The sequence below is a fragment of the Camelus ferus genome, chromosome 18 (genome assembly GCF_009834535.1).
Source record: "Camelus ferus isolate YT-003-E chromosome 18, BCGSAC_Cfer_1.0, whole genome shotgun sequence".
NCBI classification, from domain to species: Eukaryota; Metazoa; Chordata; class Mammalia; order Artiodactyla; family Camelidae; genus Camelus; species Camelus ferus.
Window position 1 is genome coordinate 7,549,359 of NC_045713.1, and position 17,432 is coordinate 7,566,790.

At 44.7% G+C, this 17,432-nt stretch overlaps 1 protein-coding gene and 1 long non-coding RNA gene across 7 annotated transcripts in view; one reads left to right on the plus strand and one right to left on the minus strand.

Moving 5' to 3' along the window:
• LOC102515542 (zinc finger protein 789-like) overlaps window positions 1–17,432 on the plus strand; it is a 22,564-nt gene continuing 5,132 nt past the window's right edge. Inside the window, exons 1-6 of one of the 6 annotated variants that reach the window (XM_014550744.2) lie at window positions 1–591; window positions 2,980–3,087; window positions 5,361–5,487; window positions 7,701–7,814; window positions 8,877–9,940; window positions 10,746–11,081. In XM_014550744.2, coding sequence (XP_014406230.1) covers window positions 2,989–3,087; window positions 5,361–5,487; window positions 7,701–7,814; window positions 8,877–9,889 — 1,353 coding nt within the window. In that variant the 5' untranslated portion in view covers window positions 1–591; window positions 2,980–2,988 and the 3' untranslated portion in view covers window positions 9,890–9,940; window positions 10,746–11,081. Of the gene's footprint in view, window positions 760–2,979; window positions 3,088–5,360; window positions 5,488–7,700; window positions 7,815–8,876; window positions 9,941–10,745; window positions 11,082–17,432 lie in introns of those variants that run through there. The other 5 variants (XM_014550734.2, XM_032459772.1, XM_014550751.2 and 2 more) reach the window with 5 other exon arrangements.
• LOC116657476 overlaps window positions 11,137–17,432 on the minus strand; it is an 8,085-nt gene continuing 1,789 nt past the window's right edge. Inside the window, exons 3-4 of the long non-coding RNA XR_004312582.1 lie at window positions 12,845–13,100; window positions 11,137–11,232 (exon numbers count right to left, since the gene is read on the minus strand). This is a non-coding gene — a long non-coding RNA (uncharacterized LOC116657476). The remainder of the gene's footprint in view (window positions 11,233–12,844; window positions 13,101–17,432) is intronic.

Here is a 17,432-nt window from a genome sequence, read left to right on the forward strand (position 1 = left end):
ATCATAGCAAAGATTTATTAGCCCTACTATCAATTACAACTAATTGTCATTAAGTAGTCCTCTGTTGCTTTGTTCAAATACGAGCCTTCATGTGCAGAAAAGTAAATATTTTTGAATCACATAATTTCAGATAAATATCTATTCTCATGTTTCTATGTTAAAATGATACATGCATGTGTATTATAAATCATTATATTCAACATAGTATTTTTTGTCTGGTAGGGCTGTTGACGGTTGGCTCTCTAAAAAACTGGTCACCCTACATTAAACCACCAAGAGAAGCTTAAAAATACCCAGTAGCACGAGGGCTCACCCCTAGAGATTCCACTACAATTGACGCGAAGGGAGAGGGCTGGGAACTCGCACTTTCAAAGCGCCTAAACCATTCTTACTAGACTCGGGACCTCCGGGGTAGGCGGGACCTGCCGAGACCCGGCCTGGAAGTCACGTGGCCGAGCCAACGCCCTCCGCGGCCGATGATTGGCCCCTGGCCAGGTGCGTGAGACGGGAGCTCCCGCCCCCTCCCTTCCCCATCTCCCCTCGGCTCTTACCCGGACCAGAGAGTTGCGAAGCCTCCGCGATTCCTAGAAGGTACGCGGGCTGGAACGCTGTGCCCCGCGCGCGCCAGTGAGCCAGGCGACAGGGACGCGGACCTTCCGCGTCGCGCCCTCAGGTGGGGTTTAGGTGAGAGGCTCCGACCAGATTCCAGGTCCGGCCCGGCACCTCCAGAGGGGACCCCAGCCCCCATGGCAACCACAGGTACATCCTGAGGACTTCCTGGAGGCGGCGGCGCGGCGGGAGTCAGAGGCGCCGAGGTTTGGGGAGAAGGGAGCTAGTGTGATGGGAGGGGTGGGTACCGCGAAAAAGCCACGGTGGTCTTGCCACAGAAGGTGTCAGGGCTCGAGAGACGCTCCCTCCTCCGTCGCCCTCCCCATCCCAGTCTTAAGAGGAAATCACAGGGCATTTGCGGAGCGTCTTCCTGAAGAGGCCAGTTTTTGCGTATTGAGTGTGTCAGGTCTTCAGCATTAGGGAAGAACAGAGTCCGACGAATGAATGTCTGGTTAATCCTATTGTTTGCTTTGGTTTTGTTATAGATTAACAAATTAGACCAAAGCTTCTGACTTCTAGGTGCACAATGATCACAGCAGGTAACCTAGTTGAGACAATGAAAGGGTTGAGATCCCTTCTTCAGCCTTGGAGCCGATGATCTGGACCGCCTGGGGAGTGCCTCCTTGCTTTAAGAGGCAGGAGGGCTTAGAAACAGTGTTGGGGGTGGGGGGCTTCCTTAAAGATGCACCTACATAAAGCAGAGTTCACTGACGGCCAGAAAAACACAAGAAAAAAATGAAACCCCCCTGTATCCCATCATTTGTGCACTCCCTGAGAGTAACAACACTGAATTTAGGTTAAAGAACCAAAATGGAGTCCGCAGTTTGGGTATGCCCCGAGGCCAACCGCCCAAAGCTGGGGAACCAAAACTTAAACTGTCCTAATTTCCCTCAAATGCTGACTCTGTCCTTAAAGGAAACATGCTTTCTTCATGTCAGGGTGGCCTTGCAGCTTCCCAGCCAGTCAGCTACAAACAAGTAAACCTGTACAGTGCTGCTATTCTAGAAGGAATGGAAGTTTCTAGTAGCCAGTACCAATAGAAAATAGTGTACTTCCTCACGCGTGTGCGTGGGAGGAAAGTAATTTTCTCTCTATCCTTCTGAATTCTTAGCTGAGACCCCTGTGATAAAAAGTTGAAACAAATTTCTTAACGTGTATACCCCATGTATATATGGGAGGTACCGGAGGGAAAATGATTAACTCCTGAGGTGTCTTCTAATTCAGGCCCACATACCATCTTCACAGGGAAAGCAGAGGCCGGAACTGCAGTTAGGTGAGGTATTTCAGTCTTGGTTTGCTGACATCGGGCTTAGCATGCGTGAGCCCCTTTTGGGCCTGGTGTCTCTTTTTAACAGCTGTTTTTTGAGTGCGTGCAGCCCACAATAATCAGTATTCCACAGTGGCATATTGTGGGGTGGCTTCTTCTATTGCCACCCTTTCACATGCTTTATAAACTAAGCGGTAACGGTTGAGAGCCCAGCTTCTGCACACTTTCAGTTTTGAAGCCTCGTTCACGGTTTGGCTTTCGCTCAATAAAATGTTGCTATCAAGTGAAGTCCTCTGAATTTTCTCTTGACCATTACCTCTTTGTATATAATATGTAGCCTGAAACCTCTGACAGCTGCCTGAAAATCATTCTCACACCCTTTGAGCTGATTCTGTGTAGTGCAGAAATAAATGAAGACTCCCCCCTCCAAATGAGAACAGGTAAAGGTTCTTCATTCAGAGCTGGCTGTACCAAGGGACTCAGCCACTATCACTTGTGTTTGGCAGAGACTCGAAGGAAGCAGGGGAAGCTTTATAGTGGAAAAAAGGGAAAATTCAAATATGCCGTGTTTGGAGGTTATTGGCTTGGAAAAACTGGAAGCAGATTAAATAAATAGAAGCGGTACCTCCTGTGTGATTGGGAGGGGAGCATATTTGACTTTTCTGTCGGTTCTAGATGGAGGAGGGGTAGACGTATCAGGGATAAGCTGACATTGGTTGACCAGGTCCTGACTTGGGACCTCTTGCTGCATTGCTTGTGGTTTGGGTTCCAGGCTGGTTGCTGGGGGTTTCAGGTCAGAGTTCTGTTTTCTCCCATGGTCTGGTCCCTTGGTGTACTGAGTCTCTTGGCGAGTGCTGCAGAATATATTCTAGGGAGGAGCAGGGGCAGAACCACAGGATTCCTTGGATAAATGTTGGAAATTGACCTAGCTTTAGAATCTCCTAAAATGACTATTCTAGTGGTTGCTTTCATTTATCACAAACACAGTGACTGTGCATTACTTGAGATTTGTTACCTCATTAGAATTTCCTGTCCCAGGGCTGCCTGGTGAGAGAGCTTCAAATTGGGGCTGGCCTTACTGGTTCTCTTTTTCTTTCCTTCAGCCTAGCCTGATGGCCGGGATCCTGCCCCGTCTCAGTGACCAGGCCATGGACGCTGTGTTCCTGACAGCCTGGTGGAAGGTGAGCTGGTTTCCTCCTCCACTTCCTTGGGTGAGTCCCTGCAGCTGGGTGATGGCCTTCATGTGGCTTTGACTCCTTCGTTCAGGGTGAGCCACTTTCATCAGTTAGGGGACTTTTCCTCCTTGGAAGCTGTGATGTAAAGAGCTTGAACTCCGGGGTCAGAAGATTCAGATCCAGGCTCTGTTCAGGATGTGTTACCTTCACAAGTTACATAATCTCTGTGGGCCACAGCTTCCTTATCTGTAAAATGGGATAATGACAGTATCACAGAATTGTGAGGATGAGATGGAATGAGGCTGGAGTACTTTGCAGAGTACCTGTGACATTTTGAGCACTCTGTTTTAACTGTTGTTACCGCTCCTTGTGTCAGTGAGCATTCTTGTGCACCTGCTGTATACCAGATAGTACCGTCCTTTGTGCTGGGAGATAAACTCTTACCTAAGGAGCTTACGAGCCGTTTGCAGAGGGAGATATATAAACCGACTCTTGCAATACAGGATAAATTCTGACTTCTTGGTATTAAAGGGTACAATGGAAGCTTAGTTATTGAATTTGTAACATTACAGAGGGGGATCATGAGAAGGTGAGTTGAAAAGTCAGGAGATACGTTAGGAAGCCACTGGGACAATTTGGAAGGAAGAGTCTGGGATGGGAGGGAGGGGGTTGGAGGGGCAGCAGTCCCTAGCGAGGCCCCAGCGTGTCCGAATTTGCTGAGCAATCACAGAGCCCCGCCTGCCTCTCCCGTGGCATCTCCAGCTCCTCTGATGGCCCAGAATCTTCAGGCAGGGATGTGTTCGCTCCTCTTGTCCCCCATCCTGGTTGTATCCTGTTCTCTCCATCCACAGGCAAACTCACCTCTTCCTGTTTTAAGACTCAGTTTAGAAATCAGCATCTCTCTGACCTCCACTGTATACTACATTCTTCCTCCATGTGTTCCCAAGTGGGAGGGCAGGGCTGGGGCTTAGAACAGTCTCAGAGGAGCTGTGAAGGCAGAAGCCAGGGGGGAGGCTTGTGGAGGGACTGGAGGTGAGTGTGTAGAGTGTCCTTTACAGAAGCTGGTCCAGGAGGGGAGGAGAGAGAGGGGCAACCAGAGGAAGGAAGGCACAGGAAGCATCTTTTTAAGGACAGGAGAGGGTTCAGCCTCCTTGCTGGCTGAGAGGAGGAATGAGGGGTAGGGAGTGCTGGGTGAGCACTGCTGTCTTTCTCTACTTTCCCACCATGCTCACTTCTGACGTCAGACATGGGGGGTCCCCCACACCAAGCACGTCTGTGACACCAGCAGGGCGCCCTGCAGTATAACTCAGTTCTGTCACTCTCCACCTGGCATTAGCAGTGGACCCACTGGTTAAGGGCTCAGTCCAACCAAGACCGTCCAACAACCCCCCACCCCCATCCCCACCCCCGGCATCAGACACCAGTCACCAATTTGGGTTGTCATCTGTGCTTCTGACTCACTGGCTAGAAGTTGGGATTTCCACGACCCACTCCCTGGGTTCCATCGATTTGCCAGAGTGGCTCACAGGACTCAGAAAACAGTTTACTTACTCGATTGCTGGTTTGTTGTAAAAGGATGTAACTGGAGAACAGCCTCTGGGAAGGGATGCACAGGGCGGGAGGCGGGGCGGGGGGAGCAGAGCCTCGTGCCCCTCCCGGCTCCACACCTCCCAGCACCCTCACGATGCAGCAGCCATTTCTGGGTTCTCATGGGGGCCCTACGTGGGCGGGACGGGCCCAGTCATCAGCCTTTGACATGACTGGTTCGACCCCAGCCCCTCCCCTCCCCTCAGGGGGTGGGGTGAAAGCGCCCCCCTCTCATCACGTGCTCTGTTACCCAGGCCTCCAGCCCAGCCTGGGTGTTTTCCACGGTTGCCACGTTAGCATAAACTCAGGTGTCGTTGAAGGGACCTGTCAGGAGTAACAAGACATTCCTCTGACCTGTGCTGCTCGGGAGCTATTTCAGAAACCAAGGACAAAGCCTAGATATTAAAAGACGCTCCTTTGCTGTTACAGGAAATTTCAAGGGTTTTAGGAACTCTGTGCCAGAAACAGGCAGGAGGATCAAATATCTGTTTCTTATATAAATTCCAGTGTCACAAGGGGAGGAGGGTGGAGAGAGAAAAGGGAGCATCATGGTCACTGGATCAAGGCCCTGGAGGAGACAAGAGAGGATGAGAGGATGGAGCCTTGACTCTGCTTATAACTTACGAGCTTCACCCACTGCCTCTTCAGCCCTCACCTGTAGAGCAGTAACCGCTCAGGAAGTTGGGTAAGAACCACGGATATAATTAGCACTGTGTTTTCAGGAGTCGCTGTCCTTTGAGGATGTGGCTCTGTACTTCACCAGAGAGGAGTGGAGCAGACTTGACTGGGCTCAGAAGGATCTCTACAGAGACGTCATGCTGGAGAATTACAGAAACATGATCGTCCTGGGTAATGGTTTGGCTTGAAGATTTCACTTTGAGTGCTTTGAATGTCGACACAAGTCTTCAGTCCCTTATCTGCAATCCCAAAAGCAGAAAAAGCTCTGAAAAGCAGTTTTTTCACAACTTGTGTGGCTGTAAGGCCCAACCTGCAGTCCTCAGGTGGTTAAACCTGATTTCATCCTATAGGAAGCTGTTCATCACCTGCCATTTATCACCCTTTTTCTCATCTGTTCTTTGTATCTATACATACAGCCTCAGACGTATCAGTGTGCTTAATTAAGGTTTCAGGTCCAAACCCTGTTGGGGGTGGTCATCGTAGAAAACACACACCAAGTCACCTTTAAGAAATCTGGAAAGATTCCGAGTCCTGAACCACATCTGGCCTCAAGGTTTCCAAATAAGGGGTAGTGGGCGGTGAACAGTTTCCTTTTGCTTTAGGGCTCAGGGACATGAGTCCATTCCCCACCCCAGCTCCGGCCCTCCGCATCTCTAAGTCCCCTAGGGGTTGAAAAGATTGTGGCCGATTTGGATTCCGATGTCTAGCATCTTACTCTCTTGCGAAGTCTTTTTCTCTCATCTCTCTGACAGTGGTTTCCTCTCTTGTTTACAGCATCACTGGGTGCCCAGGAAATGATTCTTCATCTCTGAACCTTCACAGCCTCCATCTTCCCAGGGACCCACCTCTGTCTTATTCCCACGCAGAGTCCCGTACTCTGGGAAGTTCCTGCATGAACTTTTCTGTCTGGGGCACGTTTGACCCCACACTGACATTCTTGGCACCGAGTCTTAACCCCCTCTTGTGGGACTGTCCACCCATAACTGGATGTTTTAATGTTTATTTTTGTTTTAAAAGCATTACAAGAGCATACTTGAATACATGAAGGCATAGGAAAGCATGAAGGGAAGGGAAGGGAAAACATTCAGGGGTAACACTGTTAGTATTCTGGAATACTTTCTTCCTGTGTTTTCCCTATGCTTTAAAAATTTAAAAACAAAAAAGCTAAGCTGAGCATATTCTGTGTATAATTCTGTAACCCCTTTAAAATTTATTATAGTAGCATTTTCCCTGTGTCATTTTAAAAAACCCATAGAGCAGAAAATTAAAACCATCTGCATGTCCACTGCCCAGCACGAACCCAGTTAACATTTTGGTTTACTTTTTCCTACTCTTTTCATATATATATGAAGGGCCATATATACATATGGTACAGTTTCTGATAGTTCAACTTAAGATTTTCGACTTTATGATGGTGGGAAAGCAACACATGTTCAGTGGAAAGTGTACTTGCATTTTGATCCTTTCCTTGGGTAGTGATACGCAGTACCACACTCTCCGGTGATGCTGGGCTCAGAGCCATGACAGCCATGTGATCACATGATCACGAGGGTAAACAACTCTTACAGCCATTCTGGACCCAGACAGACATTCTGTTTTTCACTTTCAGTATAGTATTCAGTAAGTTACATGAGATACTCATCACATTATTAGAAAAAGCGCTTTGTGTTAGATGGTTTTGCCCAATTGTGGGCTAATGTAAGTGTTCCTAGCATGTTTCAGGTCGGCTAGGCTAAGCCATGATGTTTGGCAGGTGAGCTATTTTTAAATGCATTTCTGACTTAGGAAATCTTCAACTTAGGATGGCTTACCGGGATGTTACCCTGTCATAAGTAGAGGAAGATCACACACATACATGTAGTTTTTAAAAACAAAATCTGGATCATAATTTGCTTGAGTTTTGAATCATGCTACCCATGACTCTTGTACTCTGCTTTAAAAGATCTAGGGAGCATTTTCCTATTTTAAGAAATGTCCTTTGAACAGTGCATTTTCAGTTTTTGCCTAAAACTTCTGCGTCCATTGTGTTCACGTGCTACACTTTAATCATTCCCCAACTGACATTCAGTTTATTTCCAGTTTTGCACTGTTAGAACTCTGCAGACGCCTCTGGTACCTTAATCTTTGTCCCAGTTTTTCCCTAGCCTACATTTCTAAGAGTGAAACTATCACAACCCAGAGTGTGGATATTGTTCAGGCTTTCAATAACGATTGCCAAATTTTCGCAGATTTGTGCCAATTTCTCACCTCGCCAGCCCTCTTGATTATTGTCTTACCTCTGCTTGTCACTGTAGACCCACCACCTAGACCCCAAGGGGTAAATTGAGCTCTAGGACATCTGCAACTCACTAACCACCACGTCCCATTTACTTCCCCACGAGTAGGATTTCAGTTTCCCAAACCTGAGGTCATCTGTCAGCTGGAGCAGTGGGAAGAGCCATGGATCCTGGATCTACCAAGAGCTGGGACTAGGAAGGCTTCCGGTAGTGCCTGCCCAGGTGGGTGAGGAAAGGCCCCGCCCCGTGGGACTCAGGCAGAGGAAGGGAAGCCCCACTAACGAGCCCCTCCTGTGCCCCAGACACCAGGCTGGTGTTTGGCACGTGTTCTGCTGGTTCATCCCTGTTGCCCTCCGAAGGTGGTAGGTGTGATCGTCATCCCCTTTTCCAGGTGGAGAAAGTAAGGGGACACGGTAACTGTGACACCACTAGTAGGTTGTGGTTGGATTTGACTTCAGTTCTGCAAAGCTCATCCTCTTTCTACTGCAGTTGAAGTGCCTGTGTGAAGCAGCCGGTCTGGTGTCTTCTGACAGCTCTTCTGCCATCCTAGGGGCTCCTTTGTCCTGCCCTCGTCACTCACCCTTTCTCTCCACTTTCTCTTGTCCCCTTGCTTCCATTTTGTTTTCATATCCCCTCGGTGTTTCTTGATGTACCTACTTTTTCCTACTTACTATGTCCTGATCGCAGCTTGTGCCCTTGTGCACATCCCTCTCCTCCGTGCTTCCTCGGCCTCGGCACTGGAGGTTTGGCACCGGGTGTCCTTTGTTGTGGGCTGTCCTGTGCATTGTAGGGTGGTTAGCAGCCTCCCTGGTTGAAAATCACTGCTCCGTTCCATTGGCTTTTGTATCTATTTCTCTCTGGTTCCTTTTCTCTCCTATCTTACATACTGAATCCATTTTTAAGAAGGTGTTTCTCCCAGAATTATTAAAAACATGCTCATCTAGGAAGTGTGAGATGCCATCTCCCCTACAGTTCTGTGACGCTGCCGAGGACCTAGAGTAGGTTGTTTTCCCCTCAGTGGTGATGGGTGGATTCAGGCCCACATTCTCTGACACACACTATCATGCATATTTTAGTTGGTCAGTTGATATCAAGAGCTCTTTCTGATATGAAAGCTGAGAGTTCTGTGAGATTCCAGATACCGGTCTCTGCAGACAATGATGTCATTAGGCGAGCAGTGCTTGGCCTCGTCTGAGAGTCTTCTATCACAAACAGCTGGCTTCTTTCCTTCTCTTCCTTCTGTGGCGGTCAGGTCACTTATGTACTTCCTTCTTATTTGGCTAGGTTCCGAAACCAGATTCAAGACGAGAGAGCTAACTCCAAAGCAGAACATTTCTGAAGACTTAGAGTCACATAAGATATCAGTGGTAAAGCAGAAAAAGGCCAAGAAGCCTTCAGAAGAGTTGCGTGAATGTAACACATTTGTGGACATTTGTGGACTTTCGCTCTCTCCTCTTGGTGACGAATGCTATAAAAACTACTTCCAGAACTTTCACCTTATTCAAGATCAGAAAGCTCAGACAAGGACGAAGCAGGGCAAATACGAGGGGTATGAAAAACTTCTCAGCCAGAGACCACTGCTTTTGAGGCATAAGCGAATTCTTACAAATGCAAAATCCTATGAATGCAGCGAATGTGGAAAGATCTTCCGGCGTCAGGCAAATTTCCTTCGACATCAGAGAATTCACAGTTCTGAGGCTCCCTTTGAGTGCGACATATGTGGGCAGGCCTTCAGACAGAAGTCCGCCCTGATGGCCCACAAACAGTGTCACTCACAGAAAAAGCCATATAAATGTCACGACTGTGGGAAATGTTTCCGTCAGATGGCGTATCTTGTCGAGCATAAGAGGATCCACACCAAAGAAAAACCCTATAAATGCAGCGACTGTGAAAGAACGTTCAGTCAGAATTCCACCCTTATTCGACATCAGTTAATTCACAGTGGAGAGAAACCCCATAAATGCCATGAATGTGGAAAAGCCTTTGGCCGGCATTCAACCCTTCTGAGCCATCAGCAAATTCACGCCAAACAGCACACCCATAAATGCAGTGAATGCGGACAGTCCTTTGGTCGGGCTGTAGATCTCATTCAGCATCAAAGAATCCACACCAAGGAGGAGTTCTTTGAATGCAGAGAATGTGGGAAAACTTTCAGTTTTAAGGCAAATCTTCATCGCCACGAGGTCATTCACACTGGAGAGAGACCCTACAGATGTGACAGATGTGGGAAAGCTTTCAGCTGGCGCACAAGCTTCATTAAGCATCAGGGTACTCACCGAGAGCAGCCGTCTACGTGATGCTATAGGAAAGGCGACCATTTAAAGACCAGAACTTAACTCCTATTGCGAGTATGTATAACTCAATTGTTTTATGAAAATTAATAAACAGGAACTGAAATGGTTTCTCTGTGGGGACCCTCTTTTTGTAGCTAACCTTGCCGTCGTTAAGCATTACCTAACAGAAAAGTCACAGGCTCCCGAGTCCAGCCTCCCTGAGCTCCCTGTACCTGCATTTCCCCAAGTCAAGTTAAGGCAGGTGGGAGGCATGGAAGCTTTGCTCTGTGGTCCCCCAGGCTGGAGACCATTTCCTGGACCGTGAAAGATTTGAGGATGCCTTTCTTGGTTTCACATAGAAACATTATTTGAGGTTGCATCAATTTTGTTAAAATAAAGGGCTACTCACTAGTACTATTGAGGCAGTAAGAATTACTAAAATGTATCCAGCAAACTAAACTGAGCGCGCTACCAGATTCTACTGAGGGTCCCTGGTCAGCGTTCACAGCAGACGCTGCTGGTGCCCGGCCCCTGTGCCCCTGGCCTCACCCCTCTGTGTGCTTTATCTGCCTTGCACTCTCTCTGTCTCGGCCTGCAGGCTTTTTCTAAAACCATGAAAGTCCACTGATGGCGTCCGATGAACACCAGCTCTCCCTACCCCTAGAGTGGGCTATCTCTGAAGCACATGTTCACGCCGTCTTCCAAGGTTTCTCATGCTCCGTGGCAGCTCCCTTCTTGGCGCTCTCCCCTCCTCTGTGTCCCCTCACTCCCCTACCACTGTGTCGGCACCTCGCCTCCCCACAAGGACCTTGCTGCCATTTAGACCCTCTCACGTTAACCAAGAGTTTCCTCTTGATTGTATTATTTTCTTTCCTACCAGGACCATGATTTCTTCTATAAAAGAAATATAACTACAAAAACATATAAAAACAACAAAGTTCCACCGGGAATGAGAAAAAAGCAAGTGGCATCCCATGAAACAAGGGAACCTTGAGCCTTGCAGGAGGAAGACAGTAGGTGCTGGATTATACACGGGGCTCAATATGCCAGCACTTCTGTACTGGTCAGCAGGGCCCGGCTGGAAGGAGGGGCTGCCAAATTGTAGTTCCCTCAGCAAAATTAACAAGTGGAGACCTCTGACTAAGGAGGAAATAGTAAGCCAGTGAGAGAGAATTCTTGCTTACAGCAAACTTGGGAGCTGGGGACCCCTGAAAAGCAGATCTGGGCGTGAGTACCCAGAAGTCTGGCTCAGGCTTTTAAATCTACTCTGTGTAGAAAACGTACCTGTTTTCCAGCTTTCCAGAGAGAGAGAGGGTCCAACCAAGGATAACATGAGGTAACGTGAAAATGCCTACCACCAGCCACATCTGTCCCAAGGAGGAAAAGAGAGTTGCATTATTCATTGTGGTGGCCACTCGCCATATGAGCCTATTTAAGTTAAAATTTTTAAAAATTAAAAAACTAAGTGCCTCAATCAAAAGCCACATTTCAAGACCGGCACAGGTACAGGATGTTGCCATCCCCTCGGGCTGACTGGACAGCACTGTAGAGAGACCCCAAGGACTCCTGGTGGAGGAACCAGGGAACTGGTATTTGGTGCCACTTACTTCTCTACAACTGAATTAAATGGACTTCCTTCTCTATAAGTGGCCCCAAATGTTTGATTTGCTGAAAATATTTTTTTCAGTAGAATTCCTGGGACACAAAGGAGAGGGGTGGGGCTGGTCTGGAAGCCTTGCTGAACTAACTTGCTTTGGGAGGAAGGATTCCCCGGCTCAAGAGTGCCCAGAGTGCAAGCGAGACTTCCTGCCTTCCCCAGAGTGCGGACAGTCACCAGGCCAAGAGCACAGATTAGTGATGTCAACATCAGTGTATGGTCTCATCTGCCAACATTTAGCCAGAGGGCAAGAGCTCCAAACCAGGATGGTGATGGAGAAGAAATGCTCAAGTTTTGGCTTTCCTGTTTGGCTAATGGGCTGGACCCATTGACCCTCACGCCTGGCTGGACTGAGCAACCATCAGCTCAAACCATCAGCGCAAAGGTCACAAGAGTCTGGCACCAAGAGTCTAGAATACTCCACTGGACTAGAAAAGGTGCACTTTTTTTTTTTTTTTTGACAAGACCAGTGAAGCTTTTTTCACCATATTTAAATCAAAGTGAAAATTTAATAGTACAAAAGCTGTTTCTTTAGCTAATAGTGCTAAACTATAAATTAAAAAGCAGGCTGTGTTAAAATTCGAATGACTGAAAAAAAAAAAGATTAAAAAATCACTGAATGCTTTCATTTTCTCCTATTTTCACACCCTGGGAATACAGTTCACTAAAATGTCACGTGGTCATATGCCTGGTGGGCAGCTTACACCTTTGACGACACCTGTGAGTCTAGATCTTGTTCAAGTTCATTCTCGACTACAGCTCTCATCAAGGTGGCTTCTTTGTCAGTATCTCTTAGCTGGTGGAAGTGTGGAGGGGAAGCATAAAGCACAAATACTACATGAAATTCTAAGTTGTAAAATAAGTTAGAAATGGATGACTTTCTGGCAAAATGTAAATTTTCAGGTAAGCTCTTCGATTTTTTCCAAATAAATTTATGGCCAGTTATTGTGTCATTATCATAAAGCGGTATTTTCCCCACTTCCATTTCCAAGTGTGTATTGCTAATATAAATGACTCAGTAGTGATGTTGTTGTTCTGAAATAATTTCCAAATTACAAAAATAATATAGAGAATCCTTTACACCATCTACCCAGATTTACCAAGTTTAAATTTTTTCCAGCTCTCTCTGGGACTAATTTATAGCAGTTTGAATCAACTGGGTCTATATGCATAAGCATAAATCAATCTTAAAATGGCAAAACTGGTTCCAACGTGACATTAGGAGTACAGTTATGTTCTGCATAACATTTTAAATCCTGTAATACTACATATATTGCTTATGGATACAAGATCTTGTAATTTATGTCTGGACAATATATTACCTGGTTCTGTTTTTTCTGGAACTCACATATGTGGAATCATACTCCTGTTCCCTCACTGCACGTATGTTTTGAGAATCATGCATATTTCTGAGTAGCTGTGGTTCAGTCACATTCACTGACTCTGAGTATCCCATTGCAGAAATACAGCACAATTTACGGATCTTTGGTTGATGGGTTTTCTGGATGTGTCCAGTTTGGAGATTTTACAAAATAGCATGTCACGCACAACGTGCCTCTTGGTTCCCTATGAAAAGAACTAGAAATAAGATACATACATGTTCAACTTTAAGAAGTACTGCCAAACTGTTTTCCCTAATAAATGTAACAGTTTACACACCCGACAGCAGTGGGTGGGAGTTCCCATCTCTCTACATCTTTGTCAGTACTTGGTACTAACAGATTTTGAAAGATCTGATAATCTATGAGGTGTGAAATTTTGTCTAATTGTGGTTTGATCTGTATTTCTCTTCATTACTAATGTCACTGAGCACCTCCATCTTCCTGAGCTGTGCTTCCTGTTTGTTTACTATAACACAGTTGAACTTCTCAACCTAATATAGTCAGTGCTTTTTGAATCTTGGTGCAAATTGCTACTAGTTTATCAAAAATTTGTTTTTCTCCTTCTGGACACACAGCCAGAGTACATTTCAGAGCTTGTATTGTTGTTAAATGTGGCTAGGCAGCTGCGTTCTAGCCAGTGGAACGTGAGTAGAGATGACGTGTGCCACTTTTTGGCTTGGCCCTTAAAGCCCTCTCACACCTCCGGGCCTTGTCTGCCAGTTGACTAGGTTAGAAAACCCCCAAGGAGGTCTTGGAAGCCATGTGTGAAGATGGCAGGGCTGCCATCAGATTGACTGCTTGGAGGAGAGCCTCCCTGCCAGTCATGTGCGTCTGCCTGAGGCGGTTACAGGTCTGAAAAACAAACTTCTATTGTGTTTGAGCAACTAGACCTTTGTAGGTCTATTTGTTAGAGCTGTTATCACTAAACTGACTTAATATACATTTAAGATATTCTTCACTAATCCGAGATCAGTACTTCCTGCATTTTTTCCCAAAAGTCTAGAAGAATCTCAATCAAGAACTGGATGAATTATTGGACAAATAACTAAACCTGGTCTTTTGGCAACTGCCATACATGTTGGGCTGAGTTGTGTCCCCATCTCCCAAAATTCGTATGTTGAAATTCTAACCCCTAGTACCTCAGAATGTGACTGTTTGGAGGCAGGGCCTTTAAAGAGGTGATTAAGCTAAAATGAGGTCATTAGAGTGGGCGCCAATCCAAGCTGACTGATTTCCTTATAAAATGAGGAAATTTGGATACAGATCTACACAGAAGACCATGTGAAAACATAGGAAGAAGACAGGCATAAGCCAAGGAGGCTTCAGAAGGAACAACCCTGCCTAGACACCTTGATTTTGGACTCGTAGCCTCCAGAACTGTGACAAAATAAACTGTATGGCTGATTTCATTTCTGATGAGGTCTCTACCTGGCTACAGCCAGCTGGCCTTTCCTCAGTCAATGTGTGGGGAGGAAGAAAGCTCTCTGATGTGTCTTCTTATAAGGACACTAATCCTGTTGGATCAGGCCCCACCCTTATGTCCTCATTTAACTTGATTTCTTTAGAAGCCCCTGTCTCCAAATACAGCCACACAGAGGGCTTCAATACATGAATTTCAGGGGATGCAAACCTTTAGTCCGTAACAAATGTCTATGACTACATGCAACAATATGGATTAATTTCAAAGATGTAAGTAAAGCAAACCAAACAGAAAACACACTGGGTGATTCCATTTATATAAAGCACAGAAGCAGGTGAAACTAATCTGTTGCTTGAAGACAGGCTAATGCTTCGGGCTGGGAGAGAATGACTGCTGTGGAGCCCAAGGTGGAGGGGCTTCTGGGGGCTGGTAGTGTTTGGTTTACTGATCTGGAAGCTGCTTACATGGGTATGTTTAGTTTGTCAAAAGTTGATTTAATTTGCTTATATTGTAAATTGTACTTCACTAAAAATTTTTTTAAACCTGAGGGGTCCAGTGAGACGATGAATGAGGCACTTCCAAATATCAAGAACTTAAAATGCCCATATGCTTTAACTTCAGTACTTTACAAAAATTATAATTATTTGCTATTTCTTCAGGAGTTGCTGTCCTTTGAGGAAGTGGCTGTGTATTTCACCAGAGGGAAGTAGAAAGACTGGAACTTGATTCAGAAGAATATCTACAAAGATGTGATGCTGGGAAACTAGGGAAACAGAACTTGCTGGGTAAGGGCCCTCTATCCGTACAATTCGGCCTTGTTTGTGTGTGTCTGGATACCTATTTAAATTTTTATTTAGATAGGTAGCTACATGTACATTTATACTTCTAAATATACATATGTAAATTTTCAAGGCCTTTGTATATGAATGTCCACAATCCCTTTTTTTCAATTTCATATTTTAAAAAAGCTCTTTCATCTCCTTAGGTAGGTTTATTCCTCGGTATTTTATTCTTTTTGATGTGATGGTAAATGGGATTGTTTCCATAATTTCTCTTTCTGATACTTCACTATTAGTGTATAGAAATGCAGATTTCTGTATACTAATTTTGTGTCCTGCAACTTTACCAAATTCATTGATGAGCTCTAGTAGTTTTCTGGTGGCACCTTTAGGATTTTCTATGTATGGTGTCATGTCATCTGCAAACAGTGACAGTCTTCCTTCTTCCTTTCCAATTTAGATTCCTTTTCTTTCTTTTTCTTCTCTGATTGCTCTGGGTAGGACTTCCAGAACTATGTTGAATAAAGTGGCGAGAGTGGGCATCCTTGTCTCATTCCTGATCTTGGAGGAAGCGCTTCAGCTTCTCTCCATCGAGTGCGATGTTAGCTGTGGGTTTGTCATATGTGTTCTTTATTATGTTGAGGTATGTTCCCTCTCTGCCTGCTTTCTGGGTGGTTTTTATCAGAAATGGATGTTGAATTTTATTGAAAGCTTTTTCTGAATCTATTGAGATGATCATATGGTTTTTATTCTTCAGTTAATGTGGTGTACCTTCAACTTGTTAACGTACCTATACTTAGAAAACTGTAAGACACTGATAAAAGAAATTGAAGACGACATAAAAAGATGGAAGGTTATACCATCTTCTTGGATTGAAAGACTCCATATTGTTAAAATGACCACACTACCCAAGGCAATCTACAGATTCAATGCAATCCTTATCAAAATACCAACAGCATTTTTCACAGAACTATTAACAAATAATTTTAAAATTTGTAGGAGATCACAAAAGACTTCGAGTAGCCAAAACAATCTTGAGGAAGAACAGAGCTGGAGGAATCACACTTCCTGACTTCAGACAATATTACAAAGCTACAGTCAAAACAGAAACAGTATAGTACTGGCACAAGAACAGACCCATAGCTCAATGGAACAGGATAGAAAATGCAAAAAATAAGCCCACATGCTTATGGTCAATTAATCTACAACAAAGAAGGCAAGAATATACAGTGGAGAAAAGACTCTCTTCAATAAGTGGTACTGGGAAAACTGGACAGCTACATGTAAAAGAATGAAATTAGAACATTCTATAACACCATATACAAAAATAAACTCAAAATGGATTAAAGATCTAAATGTAAGACCAGATACTATAAAACTCCTAGAGGAAAACATAGGCAGAACACTCTTTGACATAAATCACAACAGCAGTATTTTTTGGATCCATCTCCTAAAGTAAAGGAAATAAGAGCAAAAATAAACAAATGGAACCTAATTAAACTTAAAAGATTTTGCACAGCAAAGGAAACTATTGACAAAACAAAAAGACAATCTACTGAATAGGAGAAAATATTTGCAAATGATATGACTGATAAGGGATTAATATCCAACATATATAAACAGCTCATGTAACTCCACATACAAAAAACCAAACAACCTGATTTAAAAATGGGCAGAAGAACTGGATAGACATTTTTTTCAAAGAGGAAATGCAGATAGCCAACAGGCACATGAAAAGATGCTCAACATCCTTAATCAGGGAAATGCAAACCAAAACCACAATGAGATACCACCTCATGCCTGTCAGAATGGCTACCAACAAAAATGTTGATGAGGATGTGGAGAAAAGGGAACCCTCCTACACTGTTGGTGGAAATATAAATTGTTGCAACCACTGTGGAAAACAGTATGGAGGTTTCTCAAAAGGTTAAAAACAGAACTACCATACAACCTAACAATTCCAGTCCTGGGTATATATCTGAAAAAACCTAAGACATTAATTTGAAAAGATACATGTACCCCAATGTTCCTAGCAGCATTATTTATAATAGTGAAGATATGGAAGCAACCTAAGGGTCCAACAACAGATAAATGGATGAAGAAGATGTGGTATATATATACAATGGAATAGTACTCATAAAAAAGAATGAAATTTTGCCATTTGCAGCAACATGGATGGACTTGGAAGGGCATTATGATAAGTGAAATAAGTCAGAGAGAGAAAGACGTACTGTATCATTTATATGAGGAATCTAAAAAATACAATACACTAGTGAATATAACAGCAACAAAAAGCAGCAGACTCACAGATACAGAGAACAAACTAGTG